Consider the following 20698-nt stretch of genomic DNA (forward strand, 5'->3'; position numbering starts at 1 on the left):
GAATCTATTTTTAAAAATGCAGCAAGTGCTGGTGAAAGCATAAGGCTGGTGGAAGTAGAGGTGATCAATGATTTCAAAAGGAAACTGGATAGGAACTGGAGGGAAATTAATTTGCAAGACTATGGGAATAGAGTGGGAGAAATGGGACCAACTGGCCAAATGGCCTCCATCTGAAATGGCTCAAACTCTATAAATGATTAAGTTTTGAGCTCGACACCCAGAAACTGCTAGAGTTTTGCTTTTTTAAACAACGTCCAGTGGAGTAGAGTTGGGCAGTTAAGGTAATAGCCTTTACTAAAAGTACAAGCTGAAAGTCCCATTTCTCAGTTAGAATGCACATGTCCTAATGTGGAGCTGAGGCCTACGGACTCTATGGATCCTGAGTTTAAACCCCCTTTTGTGCTATGAACCAAAATCAGCCAAAGCAGTGGTGGGGATCCTCAAACTGGCAGGTACACTGGGCCTACAGAGCGGTGACCAGAACTGGGTGAAATATTCCAGTTGACGTCTGACCAGAGCTTTCTAAACATTAACATTATTATTTCCCTGCTATTTCCATCTCTCGCTCTCTTCTATTGGATAAAAAAAAGATCAAGCAGGAACCCTGCTCCTGATTGTTTCCCAGTGACTTGTGCTGCAAAGGGTACAACAAGTGGACACTCAAGAGGAGAGGTCAGGAACCATATCAACCTCTCCTGGTCAACCCACAGATGTGACTTCCCATACATGACGCGATAGAAATGCTTCAATCACAGAACATGTTTCATCTTCAAGGACTGAGAACATTCTGGAAGAATTTGTTTTGAAAAGACACGGTTCCTTAAAGGATTAATGCAAGGACTCTTGTTATTGATCCTGGAAAAGACAGCATTTTACAAGAAAAGGTAATTAAGCAGTTTTAAAGAAGTTGGAAACCTATTGATTTGGTGGACTGTTAACAAAACGGTCACATGAAGGTTTATAGCTTTGAAAACTGTAAGAAGTCTTACAACACCAGGTTAAAGTCCCACATGTTTGTTTGATCATCTTGCATCATTGACTTTGTCTGGAAATGTGTTTGTGGAACCCACTTCTTCACTCACCCGATGAAGGAGCTGCACTCCGAAAGCTAGTGATTCCAAACAAACCTGTTGGACTTTAACCTGGTGTTGTAAGACTTCTTACTGTGCCCAATCCAGTCTAATGTCGGCATCTCCACATCATGGCTTTGAAAAAGACAATACCTAGAAAACGGTTTGAAAGCTGGCATGCTGGCTTTGCTTTTTTTTTGGGGGGGGGGGAAAGAGAGAGGAGGAAACAAGAAGGATCTGTTTCTTGGGTAAAGAAGGCAACAGCTTCTGAAGTGTCAGACTCAGTTGAAAGTTAAAAGTGATTGGAAGTTACTCTGTAGCCACTATGTTCTGAACTCGACTGGCTTCAAATATGCCGCAAAGTCTGGCTGGAAAGTAGTGTAACAGTCATCAATTGCTTCCCAGAGCAGAGCTGAGACACCAACTCTCAGACCCGGACACCATCCTTTTCCCTTGAACCATTGACTCTTAAGCGTTTGGGACAGAATTCCTCAATTTTTTTTTTTTTGGAGTGCGAGAATGAATGCGAGTATTTAAAATGAGTAACTGTTATGTTTTCATACATAATGCTGTATGTTAATAACTTGACAAGTCTGATGGATAGGTCAAGTAGTGGAACCAGAGACAGACGGTGCACTCCTCCCTTCTCGATTGTAACATTCTGCCAAATAACAAGAGTGACTTGATAGCATCATTGCAGCTGTGCATCTCTTGTGAAACCTCCCATGGAAGAAATAAGATGATTTAACTCCAATTGAACAAATACATATGAGCAACATCTTGGTCTCATAGGATCTTAGAATTTACAGTGCAGAAGGAAGCCATTCGGCCCATCGAGTCTGCATTGGTCCTTGGAAAGAGCACCCCCACTTAAGCCCAAAGCTCCAACCTATCCCCGTAACCCAGTAACCCCACCTCACCTTTTTGGACACCAAGGGCAATTTAGCATAGCCAATCCACCTAACCTGCACATCTTTGGACTGTGGGAGGAAACCAGAGCACTCGGAGGAAACCCACGCAGTAACGGGGAGAATGTGCAGACTCCGCAGAGACAGTGACCCAAGCTGGGAATCGAACCTGGGACCCAGGAGCTGTGAAGCAACTGTGCAATAATCTTTATTATCACAAGTAGGCTTACATTAATGCTGCAAGGATGTTACTGTGAAAAGCCCCTAGTCGCCACATTCCAGCACATGTTCAGGTAGACAGAGGAAGAATTCAGAATTCCAAATCACCTAACAGCACGTCTTTCGGGAATTGCGGAGGAAACCGGAGCACCAGGAGGAAACCCATGCAGGCACCGGGAGAATGTGCAGACTCCGCACACAGTGGCCCAAGTCGGAAATCGAACCTGGGACCCTGGTGCTGTGAAGCTACAGTGCTAATCACTGTGCTACTGTCGATAACACATCATAGATAACATAATAGATTTCATTTTGGAGTTAACAATAAATGATTTGGGTTGTTTGGAAATGACCCATTTGAGAAAGGCCCCAGGTTTGTTGGGTCAGCTGATCTCCTGCATGGCAGCAACTGGGTTTGACAAATGGCTTCTGCAGCCAGAGTTGGAAAACAATCAACAAACATTACTGGGGAGTCCATGCATGGACTTGGGATTGAAGATGGGATCAGGTTTATTTTTGATGTTCTAGCAACAGAACAGCCTGATGACCCTCCATAATTTAAGATTGCTCAGAAAGAACGGTCACATGGTTAAGATAACAACGGCTATCCTGAAATCTGTAAACCACATCTTAGCAACAATCAAATTGAGATTTGCAGGAAAGGAGGAAGCTCGGGGAGGGGAGCAGTACTGAGATCGTGTAAAGGAAGGAAACAATTAGAGAAATTGGTGATTTAGAAAGATGGCTCAAATAATACAAATTCCACAAAAGGCAAGAAGTTAGAGCACTCAAATATATTGCTCACCAGAGTGGCCAGTCATCTTCGAGAGCTGTATAGGAGTTTTCAGCAGCACATTTGATTTTGATGAGTTGGATGTATTGCTGCCAAGTGAAAACAAAGAGTTACGTTAGCTGTGAAACTGGGGTGATGGGGCACGGAGGGTAGAGATAATACACCATTGACCTGAACTGTTCACACACAAGCATGTACAGTTTCAAAACATTATGATGAATCATCATGCTTGCACAAAACTATAAATGGACCATCAGAGGAATTCGAAGTTGCACATAGCATAGTTGCACATATTAGAGAGACCCATTTGTTGTGAATTCCCACTTCACCCTTAGCTCAATCTGTGAGCTTCTAAGACTTTCATTCTTAATCTCTCTGGTCATGTGGCCAAACTGGGATTTCATGGCAGTCATTCTCTCGTTGTTCAGAAAGGATAAGACAGCGTTGCTGGGGCAAAGATTACTATTACTGTTCTATAGAAGGGTCATAAGGACTCGAAACGTTAACTCTGTTCCCTCTCCACATATGCTTCCGGACCAGCTGTTTATTCAACATTTTCTGTTTTTATTTCAGATTTTCAGCGTCCACAGTATTTTGCTTTCCTTATTACTTCACCGCGTTTACCTCGGTGGAGGTGGTGCTATTATCACTGGACCAGTAAAGGAGGACCAAGAAATGAAATGAAATGAAAATGAAATGAAAATTGCTTATTGTCACAAATAGGCTTCAATGAAGTTACTGTGAAAAGCCCCTAGTCGCCACATTCCGGCGCCTGGAGGCTGGTACGGGAATTGAACCGTGCTGCTGGCCTGCCTTGGTCTGCTTTAAAAGCCAGCGATGCTAAACCAGCCACTGAGAGAGAGAGAGAGAGGGAGGGAGAGAGAGAGGGAGGAGAGAGAGAGGGAGGAGAGAGAGAGAGAGGGAGGAGAGAGATAGAGAGGGAGGAGAGAGGGAGGGAGAGAGGGAGGAGAGAGGGAGGGAGAGAGGGAGGGAGGGAGGGAGAGAGGGAGGGAGAGAGGGAGGGAGAGAGGGAGGGAGGGAGGGAGAGAGGGAGGGAGGGAGGGAGAGAGGGAGGGAGGGAGGGAGGGAGGGAGGGAGGGAGGAGGGAGGGAGAGAGGGAGGGAGAGAGGGAGGGAGAGAGGGAGGGAGGGAGAGAGGGAGGGAGAGAGGGAGGGAGAGAGGGAGGGAGAGAGGGAGGGAGAGAGGGAGGGAGAGAGGGAGGGAGAGAGGGAGGGAGAGAGGGAGGGAGAGAGGGAGGGAGAGAGGGAGGGAGAGAGGGAGGGAGAGAGGGAGGGAGAGAGGGAGGGAGAGAGGGAGGGAGAGAGGGAGGGAGAGAGGGAGGGAGAGAGGGAGGGAGAGGAGGGAGGGAGAGAGGGAGGGAGAGAGGGAGGGAGAGAGGGAGGGAGAGAGGGAGGGAGAGAGGGAGGGAGAGAGGGAGGGAGAGAGGGAGGGAGAGAGGGAGGGAGAGAGGGAGGAGGAGGAGGAGAGAGGGAGGGAGAGAGGGAGGAGAGAGAGAGGGAGGAGAGAAAACTGATAAAGGGGAGAATGGAATAGGAATGTAAACTAGCAAAATACATAAAAACGTCTTGTAAAACGCCCTGTAAAAGCTTCTCCTGGTACATTAAATGTAAAGGCTTGGTGAAGACAAATGCGAGTGCGTTCCAGGCAGAGTCAGGAGAATCTATAATGGGGATCAGAGAAATGGAAGAGAAGCTACGTGTCTGTCTTCAACGAGGAAGACACAAAAAAATCTCCCAGTATTAGAGATCTAAGGGATCAGGGAGAATGAGGAATTGAAGGAAATTTGTATGAGTAAGTACTGGAGAAATTAATGGACCGAAAATTGATAAGTCCCAGGAGTTGGTGATCTACATTACAGAGTGTTGAAAGAGGTAGCTCTGGAGATAGTGGAAACATTGGTCATCTTCCAAAATTCAATAGCTTCAGGAATGGTTCCTGCAGATTGGAAGGTAGCACATGTCACCTCATTATTTAATAACAATAATCTATATTATTGTCACAAGTAGGCTAACATTAACACTACAATGAAGGTACTGTGGAAAGGCCCTAGTCGCCACATTCCGGTACACTGAGGGAGAATTCAGAATGTCCAATTCATCTAACAGCGTGCCTTTTGGGACTGTGGGAGGAAGCCGGAGCACCCGGAGGAAACCCACGACGACAGGGCAGAACGTGCAGACTCCGCACAGACAGTCACCCAGGCCGGGAATCGAACCTGGGGCACTGGTGCTGTGAAGCAACTTAATTAGATCAAAAGTATTACAAATGGGCCTATTTTGTGGGCTTTGTTTTATCTTCCAACACCATAAAAAGTGTGTTTTTAATGTACATTTTATTTTGGCTTTATTAAAGCATGGTATATTTATCTCTGCTGTGAAGCAACAGTGCTAACCACTGTGCTACTGTGCCGCCCAGATCAGTGGGAGGGGTTTGGAGAGAGGGAGGAAAGAGAGAGAGAGGGAGGAGAGAGAGAGAGAGGGAGGAGAGAGAGAGAGAGAGAGGAGAGAGAGAGGATGAGAGAGAGAGAGAGAGATGGAGGAGAGAGGGGGAAGGAGAGAGATGAGAGGAGAGAGGGAGGAGAGAGGAGAGAGAGGGAGGAGAGAGGAGAGAGAGGGAGAGGAGAGAGAGGAGAGAGAGAGAGAGGAGAGAGAGAGAGAGGAGAGGAGAGGGAGAGAGAGAGAGAGAGGAGAGGGAGGAGAGAGAGAGCGAGGAGGAAGAGAGAGAGAGGAGAGAGAGAGGAGAGAGGAGAGAGAGAGGAGAGGAGAGAGAGAGAGGGAGGGAGGAGAGAGAGAGAGAGGAGGGAGGAGAGAGAGAGAGAGAGAGAGGAGGGAAGAGAGAGAGAAGGGAGGAGGAGAGAGAGAGAGAGAGAGGAGGAGAGAGAGAGAGGGAGAGAGAGAGAGGAGAGAGAGAGAGAGAGAGAGAGAGGGAGGAGAGAGAGAGGGAGGAGAGAGAGAGAGAGAGGGAGGAGAGAGAGAAAATGAAAAATGAATGAAAATCGCTTATTGTCACGAGTAGGCTTCAATGAAGTTACTGTGAAAAGCCCCTAGTCGCCACATTCCGGCGTTTGTTCGGGGAGGCTGTTACGGGAATTGAACCGTGCTGCTGGCTTGCCTTGGTCTGCTTTCAAAGCCAGCGATTAGCCCTGTGAGCTAAACAGCCCCTAGAGAGAGAGAGAGAGGGAGGAGAGAGAGAGAGAGAGGGAGGAGAGAGAGAGAGAGAGGGAGGAGAGAGAGAGAGAGGGAGGAGAGAGAGAGAGAGGGAGGAGAGAGTGAGAGGGAGGAGAGAGTGAGAGGGAGGAGAGAGTGAGAGGGAGGAGAGAGTGACAGAGAGGAGAGAGTGACAGAGAGGAGAGAGAGAGGGAGGAGAGAGAGAGGGAGGAGAGAGAGAGGGAGGAGAGAGAGAGGGAGAAGAGAGAGAGGGAGGAGAGAGAGAGGGAGGAGAGAGAGAGGGAGGAGAGAGAGAGCGAGGAGAGAGAGAGGGAGGAGGGAGGAGAGAGAGAGGGGGGCAGAGAGGGGGGCAGAGAGGGGGGCAGAGAGGGGGGCAGAGAGGGGGGCAGAGAGGGGGGCAGAGAGGGGGGCAGAGAGGGGGGCAGAGAGGGGGGCAGAGAGGGGGGCAGAGAGGGGGCAGAGAGCGGGGCAGAGAGGGGGGCAGAGAGCGGGGCAGAGAGCGGGGCAGAGAGCGGGGCAGAGAGCGGGGCAGAGAGCGGGGCAGAGAGCGGGGCAGAGAGCGGGGCAGAGAGCGGGGCAGAGAGCGGGGCAGAGAGCGGGGCAGAGAGCGGGGCAGAGAGCGGGGCAGAGAGCGGGGCAGAGAGCGGGGCAGAGAGCGGGAGGGAGGCGGAGCAGGAGGGAGGCGGAGCAGGAGGGAGGCGGAGCAGGAGGGAGGCGGAGCAGTAAGGAGGCGGAGCAGGAGGGAGGCGGAGCAGGAGGGAGGCCGCTATGACCAAGAAAGCACAACAGTACCTATAATTTTTCAGGAAACTAAGGAAATTCTGCATGTCCACATTGACCCTTACCAATTTTTACAGATGCACCATAGAAAGCATCCAATTTGGCTGCATCACTGCCTGATATGGCAACTGCTCGGCCCAGGACCGTTAGAAAATGGAGAGAGTCGCGAACACAGCCCAGTCCATCACGCGAACCCGCCTCCCATCCATTGACTGTCTACACCTCTTGCTGCCTTGGAAAAGCGAATAACCCACCCGAGTTATTCTCTCTTCCAATCTGTTCCATCGGGCAGAAGATACAAAAGTCCGGGAACACGCACTAAAAGGTTCAAAAATAGCTTCTTTGCTGCTGTTACCAGACTCCTGAATGACCCTCCTATGGACTGAACTGATCTGTCAGCACATCTTCTCTACACTCCATATGCTTCACCCGATATCTGTGTCTATGTATTTACATTGTGTATTTATCGTATGTCCTATGTTTTTCATGTATGGAATGATCTGTCTGAACTGTACGAAAGACAATACTTTTCACTGTACCTCGGTACACATGACAATAAACCAAAGTCCAAACTGCACCTGCAGTTTTGGTTCCCTTCCCCAAGAAAGGGATATTATTGCTGTAGAGAGTGTGCAACGAAAGTTTACCAGACTCCCTATAAAAGCAAAATACTGTCCAAAGATGTGCAGGTTATGTGGATTGACCGTGCTAAATTGCCCTTTAGTGTCCAAGGGTGTGTAGGTTAGGTGGGGTCACAGGGGGAAGGTAGGGGAGTTGGGCTAGGTAGGGTGCTCTTTCAGTGGGTCGGTGCAGACTCGATGGGCTGAATGGCCGCCTTTTGTGCTTTAGGAATTCTATGGTCTTCTGGATAGTGGAAATCTAAATAAAAGCAGAAGGTGCTGGAAAAACTCAGGACTGGCATCTGATGTGGAGAGAGAAACAGAGTTAATGTTTCAAGTCCTGTTGACTCTTCACAGCTGAAAATGTGTCATTTGGACTCAAAACATTAACACTGTTTTTCTCTCCCCACAGATGCTGTCAGATATGCTGAGGTTTTCCTGCATTTTCTGCTTTTTACCAAACTTGTTCCCAGGAGGGCAGGACTGTCCTGTGGAGACAGGTTGGGTAAATTTGGAGATTGGAGGCAGAACCTCATTGAAACCTACAATATACTTACAGTGATGTTTGGGTAAAGAACACACAAGCTCCTGACCCAGTCCCAAAGCAGAGAGTGAATGGATGTTGCTCTGAAATCGCTCTACATTCTGAAATAAACTGACTACAAGTTTTCCTCGAGTCTGCCTGAATAGTGCAACAGCCATTGATTGTTCCGACACCTTCGCTCACTCATCCTATGCCACCCTCTACAACCCCAATCCTCTATACCTCACCTGCAATCACCTCGCTTTCCAAAAGCCTCATTTCAATGGTGTAAGGAGTGGAATTGTATCACCTTCCACGTGAAAATGGAAAAACCTTAATAAAACTGTAGTAGACCTTGCACCTTGAAGGTTTTCCCCTTTTCTGCATGCAAGTGTTTGTTTTTAAATCGGGCTGCTGACAAATGCTGCTTGGTTTGAAATGAAATGAAAATCGCTTATTGTCACAAGTAGGCTTCAAATGAAGTTACTGTGAAAAGCCCCTAGTCGTCACATTCTGGCGCCTGTTCGGGGAGGCTGTTACAGCAGGTGGAGAAGTCACAGGCGAAAGGTTGAATCCCAGTATTCTGTGACACACCATGCCAACTGAACAAAGCACAAGCGTGGCGTATCTGCATTGCTTTGTTTGTTGTTGGGGTAGACAGCTTTGCCCTGTTCTACCTAACGTGGGTTTGGACAGTGCGCTTTTGAGAAGCATTTCATTTCCAACCACTATCATCTTGCCGACTAAACATGCATGACAAAAAGTTGAATGAAAATATTTACTCACAGTTTAAGGGTATTAAACATTTTTTGACAAATCTCTCGCACATCATCCTCATTTTTTGAGATCGACACCTCTTGGAGAACGTCACCAATTGCTTCAAAAATCTCATCAACAGATTCAAAGTCAGCAGCACTGCTGTCCAACACACCTAAAGAAGACAACAGCACATCCTTAAGTATTTTTATGTATAGTTACAATGCTACAATGCAAAAGTAGGTTCTAGCATACAGACAACACATTGTACACCACATGATAGAGGCATGATGATGACAATTTATCAGTACTGCTCGTTTATTTTCAGTGTAGCGCTGGGAGTATTGAATTCTCACACATTCTCCACTGAAACTGTACACCAAGCAGGACAATTACAGATATTGTTCTTTCAAACTTGCAATGTATCTGAATGTGTACTTAGTGCCACATGGTTTCAGGATGAGGTACAAGTCTGTCGCTGTATAACACTGGGGTACAAAACTGGTGGGTACAGCTGTCACGGTAGAACTCTGGAGTACAGTACTGGTAGGGACGGGTCTGTCACTGTATAACACTGGGGTACAGTACTGGTGGGGATGGGTCTGTCACTGTATAACACTGGGGTACAGTACTGCTGGGGACAGGTCTGTCACTGTATAACACTGGGGTACAGTACTAGTGGGGACGGATCTGTCACTGTATAACACTGGGGTACAGTACTGGTGGGGACAGGTCTGTCACTGTATAACACTGGGATACAGTACTGGTGGGGACAGGTCTGTCACTGTATAACACTGGGGTACAGTACTAGTGGGTACAGCTGTCACTGTATAACACTGGGGTACAGTACTGGTGGGGACGGGTCTGTCACTGTATAACACTGGGGTACAGTACTGGTGGGTACAGCTGTCACTGTATAACACTGGGTTACAGTACTGGTGGGGACAGGTCTGTCACTGTATAACACTGGGGTACAGTACTGGTGGGGACGGGTCTGTCACTGTATAACACTGGGGTACAGTACTGGTGGGGATGGGTCTGTCACTGTATAACACTGGGGTACAGTACTGGTGGGGACGGGTCTGTCACTGTATAACACTGGGGTACAGTACTGGTGGACACAGGCCTGTCACTGCATAACTGTGGAATAACTGGTGGGCCTACATCTGACACTGTATAAAACCGGGGCATAGAAATGAGGACCGCTCTGTAACTGTAAAACACTAAGGCACACGTCTGTTACCTCTGCTGGTAAGTGAGGAGTAGTTTGGGGTAAAATTCCTTGTGTGATTTATTTTTCTCATTATTTTTCAGTACTGTACGGAATCCTATTAAACTAAGGCACTTCAGTGACACAGTGAATTTTTGAATTCATAGTGCATCTTGAAAACGACAGAAAACTTACTCCATGCTTAAAACAGCTAATATGTGGAGTTATGAACAGCAGGGTGTGTACAGAACCAATAAACTGAAAGGAAAAGACATGCAACATTTGGTTTTTGAACACCATATTGGACAATTAACTGAAACAAATATTGGAGATATGGTTGACATACATCTCCCAGTGTTGCAATGTTTGCCCCATTGTTCAGTCCAACTCTAAGGTTGCCTGTTTCCTAGCTACTGGCTCCATCCCTCTCCCCTCGGCAATATCTGAGATGAAGCCAGTCTGTTCTCACCCTTGATGTCTTACTTGATCCCGAGATGAGCTTCTGGCCTCATATTCACACCATCACTCCCATATTCCACCTCCATAACTCCTCCCGATTTCAACACGCCCTCAGCTCACCTGCTGCTGAGAATAATACCTCTAGACTGGCTATTCCAGTGCATACGAGGCTGGTGTCTCACATTATCTCAAGTTCACGTGAGATAATGCAAACCTTTGCTCTCCATGTCTTAATTCACACCAAGTTCTGATTCCCTGTCACTCCTGTTGTGCTTATTGACCTATGTACTAAGTACAGACAACTTTAATACAATCGTGGACAATGCTCCCAAGTATGACCCTGGCTCACATCAAACGATCAATGTAACTATTCATTAACCATTATCTCAACTTTGTCTTTTAGCCAACTTCCTATCCATGCTAGAATACTTCCTTTATTATCACACACAACTGTATCACCAGGACATCAGTGCAACATTTCATTAAATGTCTTTTAAAAATCCATGAACTGAATGCCCACTGCATGCCCTTTATCAACACATTATTTTCTCAAAAGTTTGTTCAACTTATCAGACAACTTGCCTCCCAAATATCCATGCCGTCTTTAACTAATCCACTGTTTCACCATGAACATTAGTTTTATCTCATATTGTGACCTTCAGAATCTTACTTCCTGCCCCAACATTGGTCTCTGTTAACTGGCTTATTTTTTTCTCCTTTCGACGGACTGGTAACCCTCCAGCCCTTCGGCACAACTTACATACTAAAGGATGTTTGAAAGATTGTGAGGAGAGCCTTTGTTGTGTCTCCTCTGCCATCCCTCGACAACCTTGGGTGACACGTGAATGGCAACATGTCCAAAATCACAAGGCATTGGATAAGCTGCAAAGGATATTGTTTTAAAAGACAATTTCCTTTCATATACAGTTCAAAATCACAGTACCAAACTAATCCCATCTCCCAAACTAAAGGAATCCAAAAGGAACAGAGGGTCATTCAGCCTCTCAACTTGTTCCACCATTCAATAAGGTTATGGCTGATCTGTATCCCTACTCTATCTAACTGCTTTGGCTCCAATACCCCCCACTAACAAATAAAAAACTGTTGAGATTTTAAATTCTTGATAGAGCCCCAGCATGCACAGTTTTTTGAGAGACAGATTTCCATGCATCTATCGGCCATTGTTTCCTAACGTCTCTCCTGAATTTAAGGCCCTTAATTTAAGGTCATCTCCCCTTGACCTGGATGGCCCCACCCGCAAGAATATGATTCTAGCCATACAGTCAATTCCTTTAAAAAAGTCTCAATCAAATCATTCTTTCACCTTCATGTTCCAAGGATAAACCTAAGGCTTGGGAGGACACAAAATGTCATTCAAGAACATCGGTACCTGTCATCCGAGCCATTTTATTGCATCTTACAGCTGACAATGACAACTTGGTTATAAATCAGGAGATCAGGAGGAAGATGGGAAGAGCACTTTTTCCAACAATGGGAAGAGGTGTGGTGCTAATAAACAGGGAAGAGCACTGAAGCAAACATGGGTTCAATCGCAGAAACGGGGAGATTTGATGAAGGGGGTAGATGAGGGTCAAGCTATGTTTCTCAAAATTTTCATGTCATAAAAATAAATTACAAGAGAGACAAGCATCTAAATCTAGAAAGCTAGGGAGGCAGATGGAGCTAAATAACTTGGGTTCAGATGAAAGGCTTAAAAGTACCTTTCCCACTTGGCAAGCCGAAGATCGGTGCCACACTGCAACCTTACTCATGGTAGCTGGAAGCGCCCATCGTCAGAAACAGCTTATTGACCTTAAAAAATCCAGGGGAAACCTAATGGGGGTCATAGTGAAAAAACAAGTCAAGGTCTGGCAAATATTTGAATAGGTTTAGTTCACTTCAAAGTGGTTGACCCTTCTGCCTGGGGGAAAAACACATTCACAGGAATTTCTGAGATTCTAAAAGACAATTGACAGCTATTCAAAGAAAAATAGAACTACAGTGTATAAAGTCCTCATTCGCATACAGCAACGGAAACAACATTCTAAGCACAACATCCTAAGGGCAGGGTGGCACCGTGGTCAGCAATGCTGCCTCACAGTACCAGGGACCCGGATTCAATTCCAGCCTTGGTGACTGTCTGTGTGGAGTTTGCACCTTCGCCCCGTGTCTGCGTGGGTTTCATCCGGGTCCTCCAGTTTCCTCGCACAGTCCAAAGACGTGCATGTTAGGTGGATTGGCTGTGATAAAAATTGCCCCTTAGTGTCCAGGAATGTGCAGGTTAGGTGGGGTTATGGGATGGGATAGTGTTGGGGGGGGGGGGGGGGGGGGGGCTTGGGTGGGTGCCCTTTCAAAGGGTCGGTGTAGACTTAATTGCTGAATGGCCCCCTTCTGCACTGTAGAGATTCTATGATTCTAAGACGTTTAAAGATACAGAAAAAAAAACAGAATTTGAAAGACATTTCAATCCCAGGGCACAAGTTTGCCCAGCTTGAAATCCAATGTGCTGAAGTAATGACAACCTGCAGTCAAAGACACCCTGCGCAGATTCAAAGCACATCCACATGTGGCAATCGGTAGGTCAATGTTCGGTGCACTCCTAGGTCTCTATTCAAAGACAGAAAGACTGTGGAATTCAATGCTGCTCACTCTCTTTTTGCTCAACAGCAAAAGAAGGATAAAGAATCGGTGGATTGCCCAGCCTTCCACATGGCATATTAAACAGGGCACTATCAATCCTGTTGTTTTACGTCCTCTTTTGATGAAGATTGGCCTTCACTTGGCATGGTTGAAATTGGTAGATCAATATACCAGAATGTCTCACAGGCTAAATGAAGTCCCATCACTTGGATGATAGTGTATGTTCATGGTTACCTTCGAGCAATATATTCATAATAATAACCTTTATTAGTGTCACAAGTAGGCTTACATTAACACTACAACGAAGTTACTGTGAAAATTACCTAGTCACCACACTCCGGCCCCTGTTCAGGTAAATGGAGGGAGAATTCAGAATGTCCAAAGTACCAAACAACACATCTTTCAGGACTTGTGGGAGGAAACCGGAGCTCCCGGAGGAAACCAATGCAGACACAGGGAGAACGTGCAGACTCCGTAGACAGTGACCCAAGCCTGGAATCGAACCTGGAACTCTGGCGCTGTGAAGCAACTTAATTCGATCAAATGTATTACAAATGGACCTATTTTGTGGGCTTTGTTTTATTCCAACACCTTAAAAAATGTGTTTTTAATGTACATTTTATTTTGGCTTTATTAAAGCATGGTGTATTTATCTCCCTACATACTATGGTCTGCTAGCCAGCTTTAGGAGCTGCAAAACGCTGGCAGAACTCAACTGGATTTCGGAGAGGAAAACTAAAAGCTGATCTTAGTCCAAATACTGATTATTGGCAGCACTCCTGTGTCACGTTCAGTAAGTTAGATGATACAGCAATGCTTCTCAATTCTTTCCACTGTGACCCAATTTCAATGTTTAAAATTGGCATGGCCCCATAGCAGGTGAGTGGCTGCTGTTGAATGTTGCAGGGTGGGGAAGGGAAAGAGTTGTTGAGTGGTGAGAAATAGTTTTGTCCACAATAGTATTGAAAACTACAATGAAGTCCCAAAGCTAAGAATCGTGCTTGTGTGGGTAATCCTGCCAATCTCAGGAGTCTCCCACAATTTGCCATAGCGCAAAACGGACCTCCTCCATTGCAAGCATGTCCAAGGAAGTCCCCGATTAGCCAACTGGAGTGCAAAACTGAACAGCCAATTTGACAAGAAAATTCTGTCCCAAACTTTGTGGCAAAAAAATCCACATTGAAGCCAGAATCTCCACTCGACATTGCTGCCTCACAGCTTGTGTCCCCAAATGATCGGCGGACCCATAGGTTGGGGACCCCTGTGATAGAGTATTTTAAGACAAAATTTACAGATGATATTAAAGTTAGAGGCACAGTCAATAAATCTGATTTCCATCCCCTCTTCAGGCAAAGATATGACTTCAGAGGGAAGACATGGGTGTTTGAGACACTGTTGTGTATATCTGTTGAAAGACACTTCCATTTATATAGAGCCTTGCATGTTCTCAGGACATTGAAAAACACAATCGCTTTTTGGAAAGAAGTTACTCCTGTTCTCCTCGGCAGAACACAGGAGGCAATTTGAATGGAGAGGTGCTCTCTCTTCTGAAAGCAGTCACCATCTCACACGGTAGCTTCACTCCTTCCTACAGCACAAAGTAGCGTTTAAATTGAAAATGAAAATTGCTTACTGTCACGAGTAGGCTTCAATGAAGTTACTGTGAAAAGCACCTTGTCGCCACATTCCGGCGCCTGTTCGGGGAGGCTGGTACGGGAATTGAACCGTGCTGCTGGCCTACCTTGGTCTGCTTTAAAAGCCAGCGATTTAGCCCAGTGTGCTAAACCAGCCCCTGGTTTTGCTGGTGAGAACATAAGAAATCCTGAAGATAAACACACATCCTTGCATCTTTGTTCATGTTCCCTCCTACCAGCTTGTGCAAAATAATTTTCCAGGCATACTGCATTCCTCCAAACAAAGGCTCCAGTTTTGGACCTCCAATTCCATGGAAGAGCCCAGTGTTGGAACACAGGATTAATGAACTGCCAAGTCAACAATCCAAACTGCTGGATTGAGCTTTGCTACTTCACCTTCCATTGTGGTCTCTTAACGGGTTGTTCAGCAGTGAAACCTTCCAACAGTTTCCTTCTGCTTTGATGCAGATTTCTGAAAATCTATTATTCCAACTCATTGGAGTTTCGAAGCATGAGAAGCTCCCTCAATGTCAGCAAAATTAAAGAGTAGTCATTGACTTCAAGAAGCAAAGTATTGTACACACCCCTGCCTGCATCAATGGGGCCGAGGTGGAGATGGTTGACAGCTTCAAATTCCTAGGTGTGCACATCACCAACAATCTGTCCTTGTTCACCCACGTCGACTCTACGACCAAGAAATTTATGAGGCGGCATGTATTGTTGGATCCAAAGCACCAAATGTGCTTTACGAGGTGGCACGGTAGCACAGTGGTTTAGCACTATTGCTTCACATCTCCAGGGTCCCGTGTTCAATTCCCGGCTGGGTCACTAGCTACCCTATCAAGTCACTCAGTTCATGGGATGGACAACAATGGCCACATCCAATGAATGAAGAAAGAAATGGCCAAATGGTCTTCTGCATTTGTATCCTACTGTGAAATTTACTGGAACCCCCCCCCCCCCCCCCCCCCCCCCCCCCCCCCCCCCCCGACGTATTCCTTTCATTCACTTTCACTATTGAATAATACTCTCAGACTAGTTTACCTCCATCTTATCAGAGTCTGACATACAAATTCTCATGGGCAGCATGGTAACACAGTGGCTAGCACTGTTGCTTCACAGTGCCAGGGTCCCAGATTCAATTCCTGGCTTCGGTCACTGTCTGTGTGGAGTCTGTACGCACTCCCCGTGTCTGTGTGGGTTTCCTCCGGGTGCTCCGGTTTCCACCCACAAGTCCCGAAAGACCTGGTTAGGTGAATTGGACATTCTGAATTCTCCCTCTGTGTACCCGAACAGGCGCCGGAGTGTGGCAACTAGGGGATGTTCACAGTAACTTTATTGTAGTGCTACCGTGCCGCCCATGTCACACACTGCATATATATGCCGGATTTAAAAGAAATAAAGTTAATGATTAGATGATCAGTGACATTACATTCCCTTTCAGATATTTTAAGGTTGAATTAGCTGATATCAACCCAGGGATGATGGGAAAATAAAATATAGTCAGCTACAGCTTGATTGGTTCCTGTGGAGGCAAAGTTCATTGCCAGCTCACTGTTGAATGGCCCACTTTCGACAGTATATACTCATGCACAAATAACCACTCAAATGAGAAAGAAGTGATAAACTGATGAGCTTATGGGAAAGGAAGAAACGGCCATGTAAACTCCTTCTCATCCACACGTATGCTATTTTTGACCAATTTCAAGCAGCCATTTAGCCTCGACTATTTCCAGACACATCCATCAGGCCCAATGGAACTTTAGGAAATTGAATATATAGTCGTCATGTTTTTGCAAGGCTTTATGTTGCCCATGTCCTAACTTCCACCAAGTTCCACTCACCCGTCACCCGATGCTCATTGACTACATTGGTTCCCACTTCAGCAATACCACAAATTTAAAATTTGTATCCTTATTTCCAAATGTCTCCATAGCCCCATCATTCCAGAGAACCAACTCTAGTTGCACAATACCAAGATTTCTGCACTCCTCCAATTCTTGCACGTCCCCATGTTGATTGATTGATATTTATTGTCACATGTACCAAAGTACGGAGAAATGTATTTTTCTGCGGCCAAAGGGGACGTACACAGTACGTACATATTAGACAAAAGAATAGTCGACAGAGTACATTGACAAATGGTACATCAACAAATAGTGATTGGTTACAGTGCGGAACATGGGCCAAACCATGTTCAATCACTTCACCGTTGGTGATCATTACTTCAGTTTCCTTGGCCCTAAAGTCTCAAATTCCCTCTCTAAACTTCTCCGACTCCCTCACGATCTTACCCCCTTAAGAACCACTTACTGATCAAGTGGTCATCTATCCGAAGATCTGAGCGATTTGGTGGCAAATTGTGTTTGATGATGCTTCCGTTAAGTTCTTGGGGATATTTTACAGCATTAGTGACACTACATAAAAGTTACTGACGACTGGCCAAAATAAACAGCACCTATTTCCAAGTAATTGTATTTTCGACCTGCTGTTGCTTTCCATTTTCCCAGCATAAATCAATATTGATTCCAAAGTGTCACTGGCTGTTTTTGGACACCAAGGGAATTGAAGGATACAGGATTAGAACAGGAAAGTGAAGTTGAGAATGAAGATGGGCCATAATCTTAGCAAATTGTAGGGCAGGCTTGAGGGGGCCATGTGACTACCTCCTGTTCATATTTCCTACGTTAGAAGTTTAAATTTAAAGTCTTTTTTTTTTCTTCCACTCATGAAAGACACGAGGTATGAGCTCTGGAGACATGAGCAGTACCATTTCAGCCCAAGACTCTGCACAGGTAAGTCGCAGAGTTTCAAAAGACCCAAAAGTGATGAGCGCTCCTAAATAAGTAAAATATATAAAATGCTCGTGTTACTCCACCTCCCTCCCCTAATGAAGGTGGCAATGGGTCTCTTCCTTGAACCACAGTGGCACGTGTGAAGAAGGCTCTCCCACAGTGCAGCGCTCCCTCAGTACTGACCCCCTCACAGTGCAGCACTCCCTCAGTAATGACGCTCTGACAGTGCAGCACACCCTCAGTACTGACCCTCTGACAGTGCAGCACTCCCTCAGTACTGACCCTCTGACAGTGCAGCACTCCCTCAGTATTGACCCCCTGACAGTGCAGCACTCCCTCAGTACTGACCCTCTGACAGTGCTGAACTCCCTCAGTACTGACCTTGACAGTGCAGTACTCCCTCACTGCTGGCCCTTCGACAGTGCAGCACTCCCTCAGCACTGACTCTCTGATAGTGTGGCAAACTCAACACTGACCCTCTGACAGTGCTGCACTGCGTCAGTACTGACCCTCTGACAGTGCAGCACTGCCACAGTACATATCCTCTGACAGTGCAGCACTCATTCAGTACTGACCCTCTGACAGTGCTGAACTCCCTCAGTACTGACCTTGACAGTGCAGCACTCCCTCAGGACTGACCCTTTGACAGTTCAGCACTCACTCAGTACTCACCCTCTTGACAGTGCAGCACACCCTCAGTACTGACCTTCTGAACAGTCTGGCCCTCCCTTAGCACTGACCCTCTGACAATACAGCAGAACCTCAGTACTGACCCTCTGACAGTCTGGCCCTCACTCAGCACTGGCACCCTAACAATGCTGAACTCCCACATTACTGACCCTGACAGTGCAGCACTCCCTCAGGACTGACCCTTTGACAGTTCAGCACTCCCTCCGCACTGACCCACTGACAGTGCTGAACTCCGTCAGTATTTACCCTGACGGTGCAGCACTCCCCCAGTACTGACCCTCTGACAGTGCAGCACTCCCTCAGTACTGACCCCCTCACAGCGCAGCACTCCGTCAATACTGACCCTCTGACAGTGCAGCACTCCCTCAGTACTGACCCTCTGACAGTGCGGCACTCCCTCAGTACTGACCCACTGACAGTGCGGCACACCCTCTACACTGACCCTCTGACAGTGCTCAACTCCATCAGTACTGACCCTCTGACAGTGCAGCACTCTCTCAGTACTGACCCTCTGACAGTGCAGCACTGCCACAGTACAGATCCTCTGACAGTGCAGCACTCAATCAGTACTGACCTTCTGTCAGTGCAGCACTCCCCTAGTACTGACCCTCTGACAGTGCAGCACACCCTCAGTACTAACCCTCTGACAGTGCGGCACTCCCTCAGTACTGACCCCCTGACAGTGCAGCACTGCATCAGTAATGACCCACTGACAGTGCAACACTCCCTCAGCACTGACCATCTGAATGCAGCGCTGCCTCAGTACTGACCCTCTGACAGGGCAGCACTCCCTCAGTACTGACCCTCTGACAGTGCGGCACTCCCTCAGTACTGACCCACTGACAGTGCGGCACACCCTCTACACTGACCCTCTGACAGTGCTCAACTCCGTCAGTACTGACCCTCTGACAGTGCAGCACTCCCTCAGTACCGACCCTCTGACAGTGCAGCACTGCCACAGTACAGATCCTCTGACAGTGCAGCACTGCCACAGTACTGACCCACTGACAGTGCGGCACTCCCTCAGTACTGACCCACTGACAGTACAGCACTCCCTCAGTACTGACCCTCTGACTGTGCCACTCCCTCAGCACTGACCCTCAGCACTGACACTGACAGTACAGCACTCCCTCAGTACTGACCCTCAGGACAGTGCATCACTCCCTCAGTACTAACCCGCTGACAGTGCAGCACTCCCTCAGTACTGACCCTCTGACAGTGCAGCACTCCCTCAGTACTGCCCCTCTGACAGTGCAGCGCTCCCTCAGTACTGACCCTCTGACAGTGCAGCGCTCCCTCAGTACTGACTCTCTGACAGTGCAGCACTCCCTCGTTACTGACCCTCTGACAGTGCAGCACTCCCTCAGTACTGACCCCCTGACAGTGCAGCACTCCCTCAGTACGGACCCTCTGACAATGCAGCACTCCCTCAGTACTGACCCTCTGACAGTGCAGCACTCCCTCAGTACTGACCCTCTGACAGTCCAGCACTCCCTCAGTACTGACCCTCTGACAGTGCGGCACTCCCTCAGTACTGACCCTCTGACAGTGCAGCACTCCCTCAGTACTGACCCTCTGACAGTGCAGCTCTCCTTCAGTGCTGCAGCGGGAGTGTAAGTCTGGTTTGTGAAGACAGGCAGTGAACGCAGTCTGTGCGGGGAGGTGGATGGTGAGCAGACACTGGGCCCTGGGAGGCCTGGAATCCCCGGCCTGGCCGCCCGGCTTCCCCCGCCACCCGGCGCCTCCCAGCCGGGCTGGGCCCTGGTCTCTGCGGCCGGGGAGAAAGGCTCCGCGCGGCCCGGGTTGCTCGCTGCCGGGGCCGCCGCCTGCCTCACCTGTCACGTATTGGAAGAGCTCGGAGTCTATATCGGGGAACTCGTGCCTGATGATCTCCACATAAGTCGCCATGTTCCCTCCGCCCGCCGGCCGGCCTGCTTGTCAGAACAGCGCCTGCGCAGCGCCGCCTGCCCGCGTAGCTTCCCGGGAGCTGTAGTTCTGGCAGTATCTCGGACCTGCGGTCATGAGGGCAATTGGACTACAACCCCCGGAGGGTACCGCGGCCCGGCTTCCTGACAGACGTCAGAGAGTGGGCGGAGTGCTGTGTGATTGACACCTCGGGTTTTCCAGCTGGCCCTGCAGACTGAGCAAGTCCACCATTGCTCATTGAAGCATTGAATTTACAATGCTGAGGTGGCCATTCAGTCCATCGAGTCTGCCCGGCCCTTGGATAGAGCACCCTACCTAATCCCACACCTCCACTTTAGCCCTGTAACCCAGTAACCCCTCCTAACCCTTCCGGTTTTCTCCCACAGTCCAAAGATGTGCAGGTTAGGTGGATTGGCCATGCTAAATTGTCCTTAGTGTCCAAAATTGCCCTTAGTGATGGGTGGAGTTTCTAGGTTATGGGGATAGAGTG

General features: G+C 47.7%; 1 protein-coding gene across 2 annotated transcripts in view; it reads right to left on the reverse strand.

Moving 5' to 3' along the window:
• The window catches only part of abcf3 (ATP-binding cassette, sub-family F (GCN20), member 3), a 111251-nt gene extending 91026 nt beyond the window's left edge, over positions 1-20225 (reverse strand). The window contains exons 1-4 of one of the 2 annotated variants that reach the window (XM_038815901.1): positions 20118-20225; positions 12245-12356; positions 8885-9029; positions 3000-3076 (exon numbers count right to left, since the gene is read on the reverse strand). In XM_038815901.1, coding sequence (XP_038671829.1) covers positions 3000-3076; positions 8885-8904 — 97 coding nt within the window. In that variant the 5' untranslated portion in view covers positions 8905-9029; positions 12245-12356; positions 20118-20225. The remainder of the gene's footprint in view (positions 1-2999; positions 3077-8884; positions 9030-12244; positions 12357-20117) is intronic. The other variant, XM_038815900.1, reaches the window with a different exon arrangement.
• Between the last annotated feature and the right edge of the window lie 473 nt (positions 20226-20698).

The sequence above is a fragment of the Scyliorhinus canicula genome, chromosome 13 (assembly GCF_902713615.1).
Source record: "Scyliorhinus canicula chromosome 13, sScyCan1.1, whole genome shotgun sequence".
Classification (NCBI taxonomy): domain Eukaryota; kingdom Metazoa; phylum Chordata; class Chondrichthyes; order Carcharhiniformes; family Scyliorhinidae; genus Scyliorhinus; species Scyliorhinus canicula.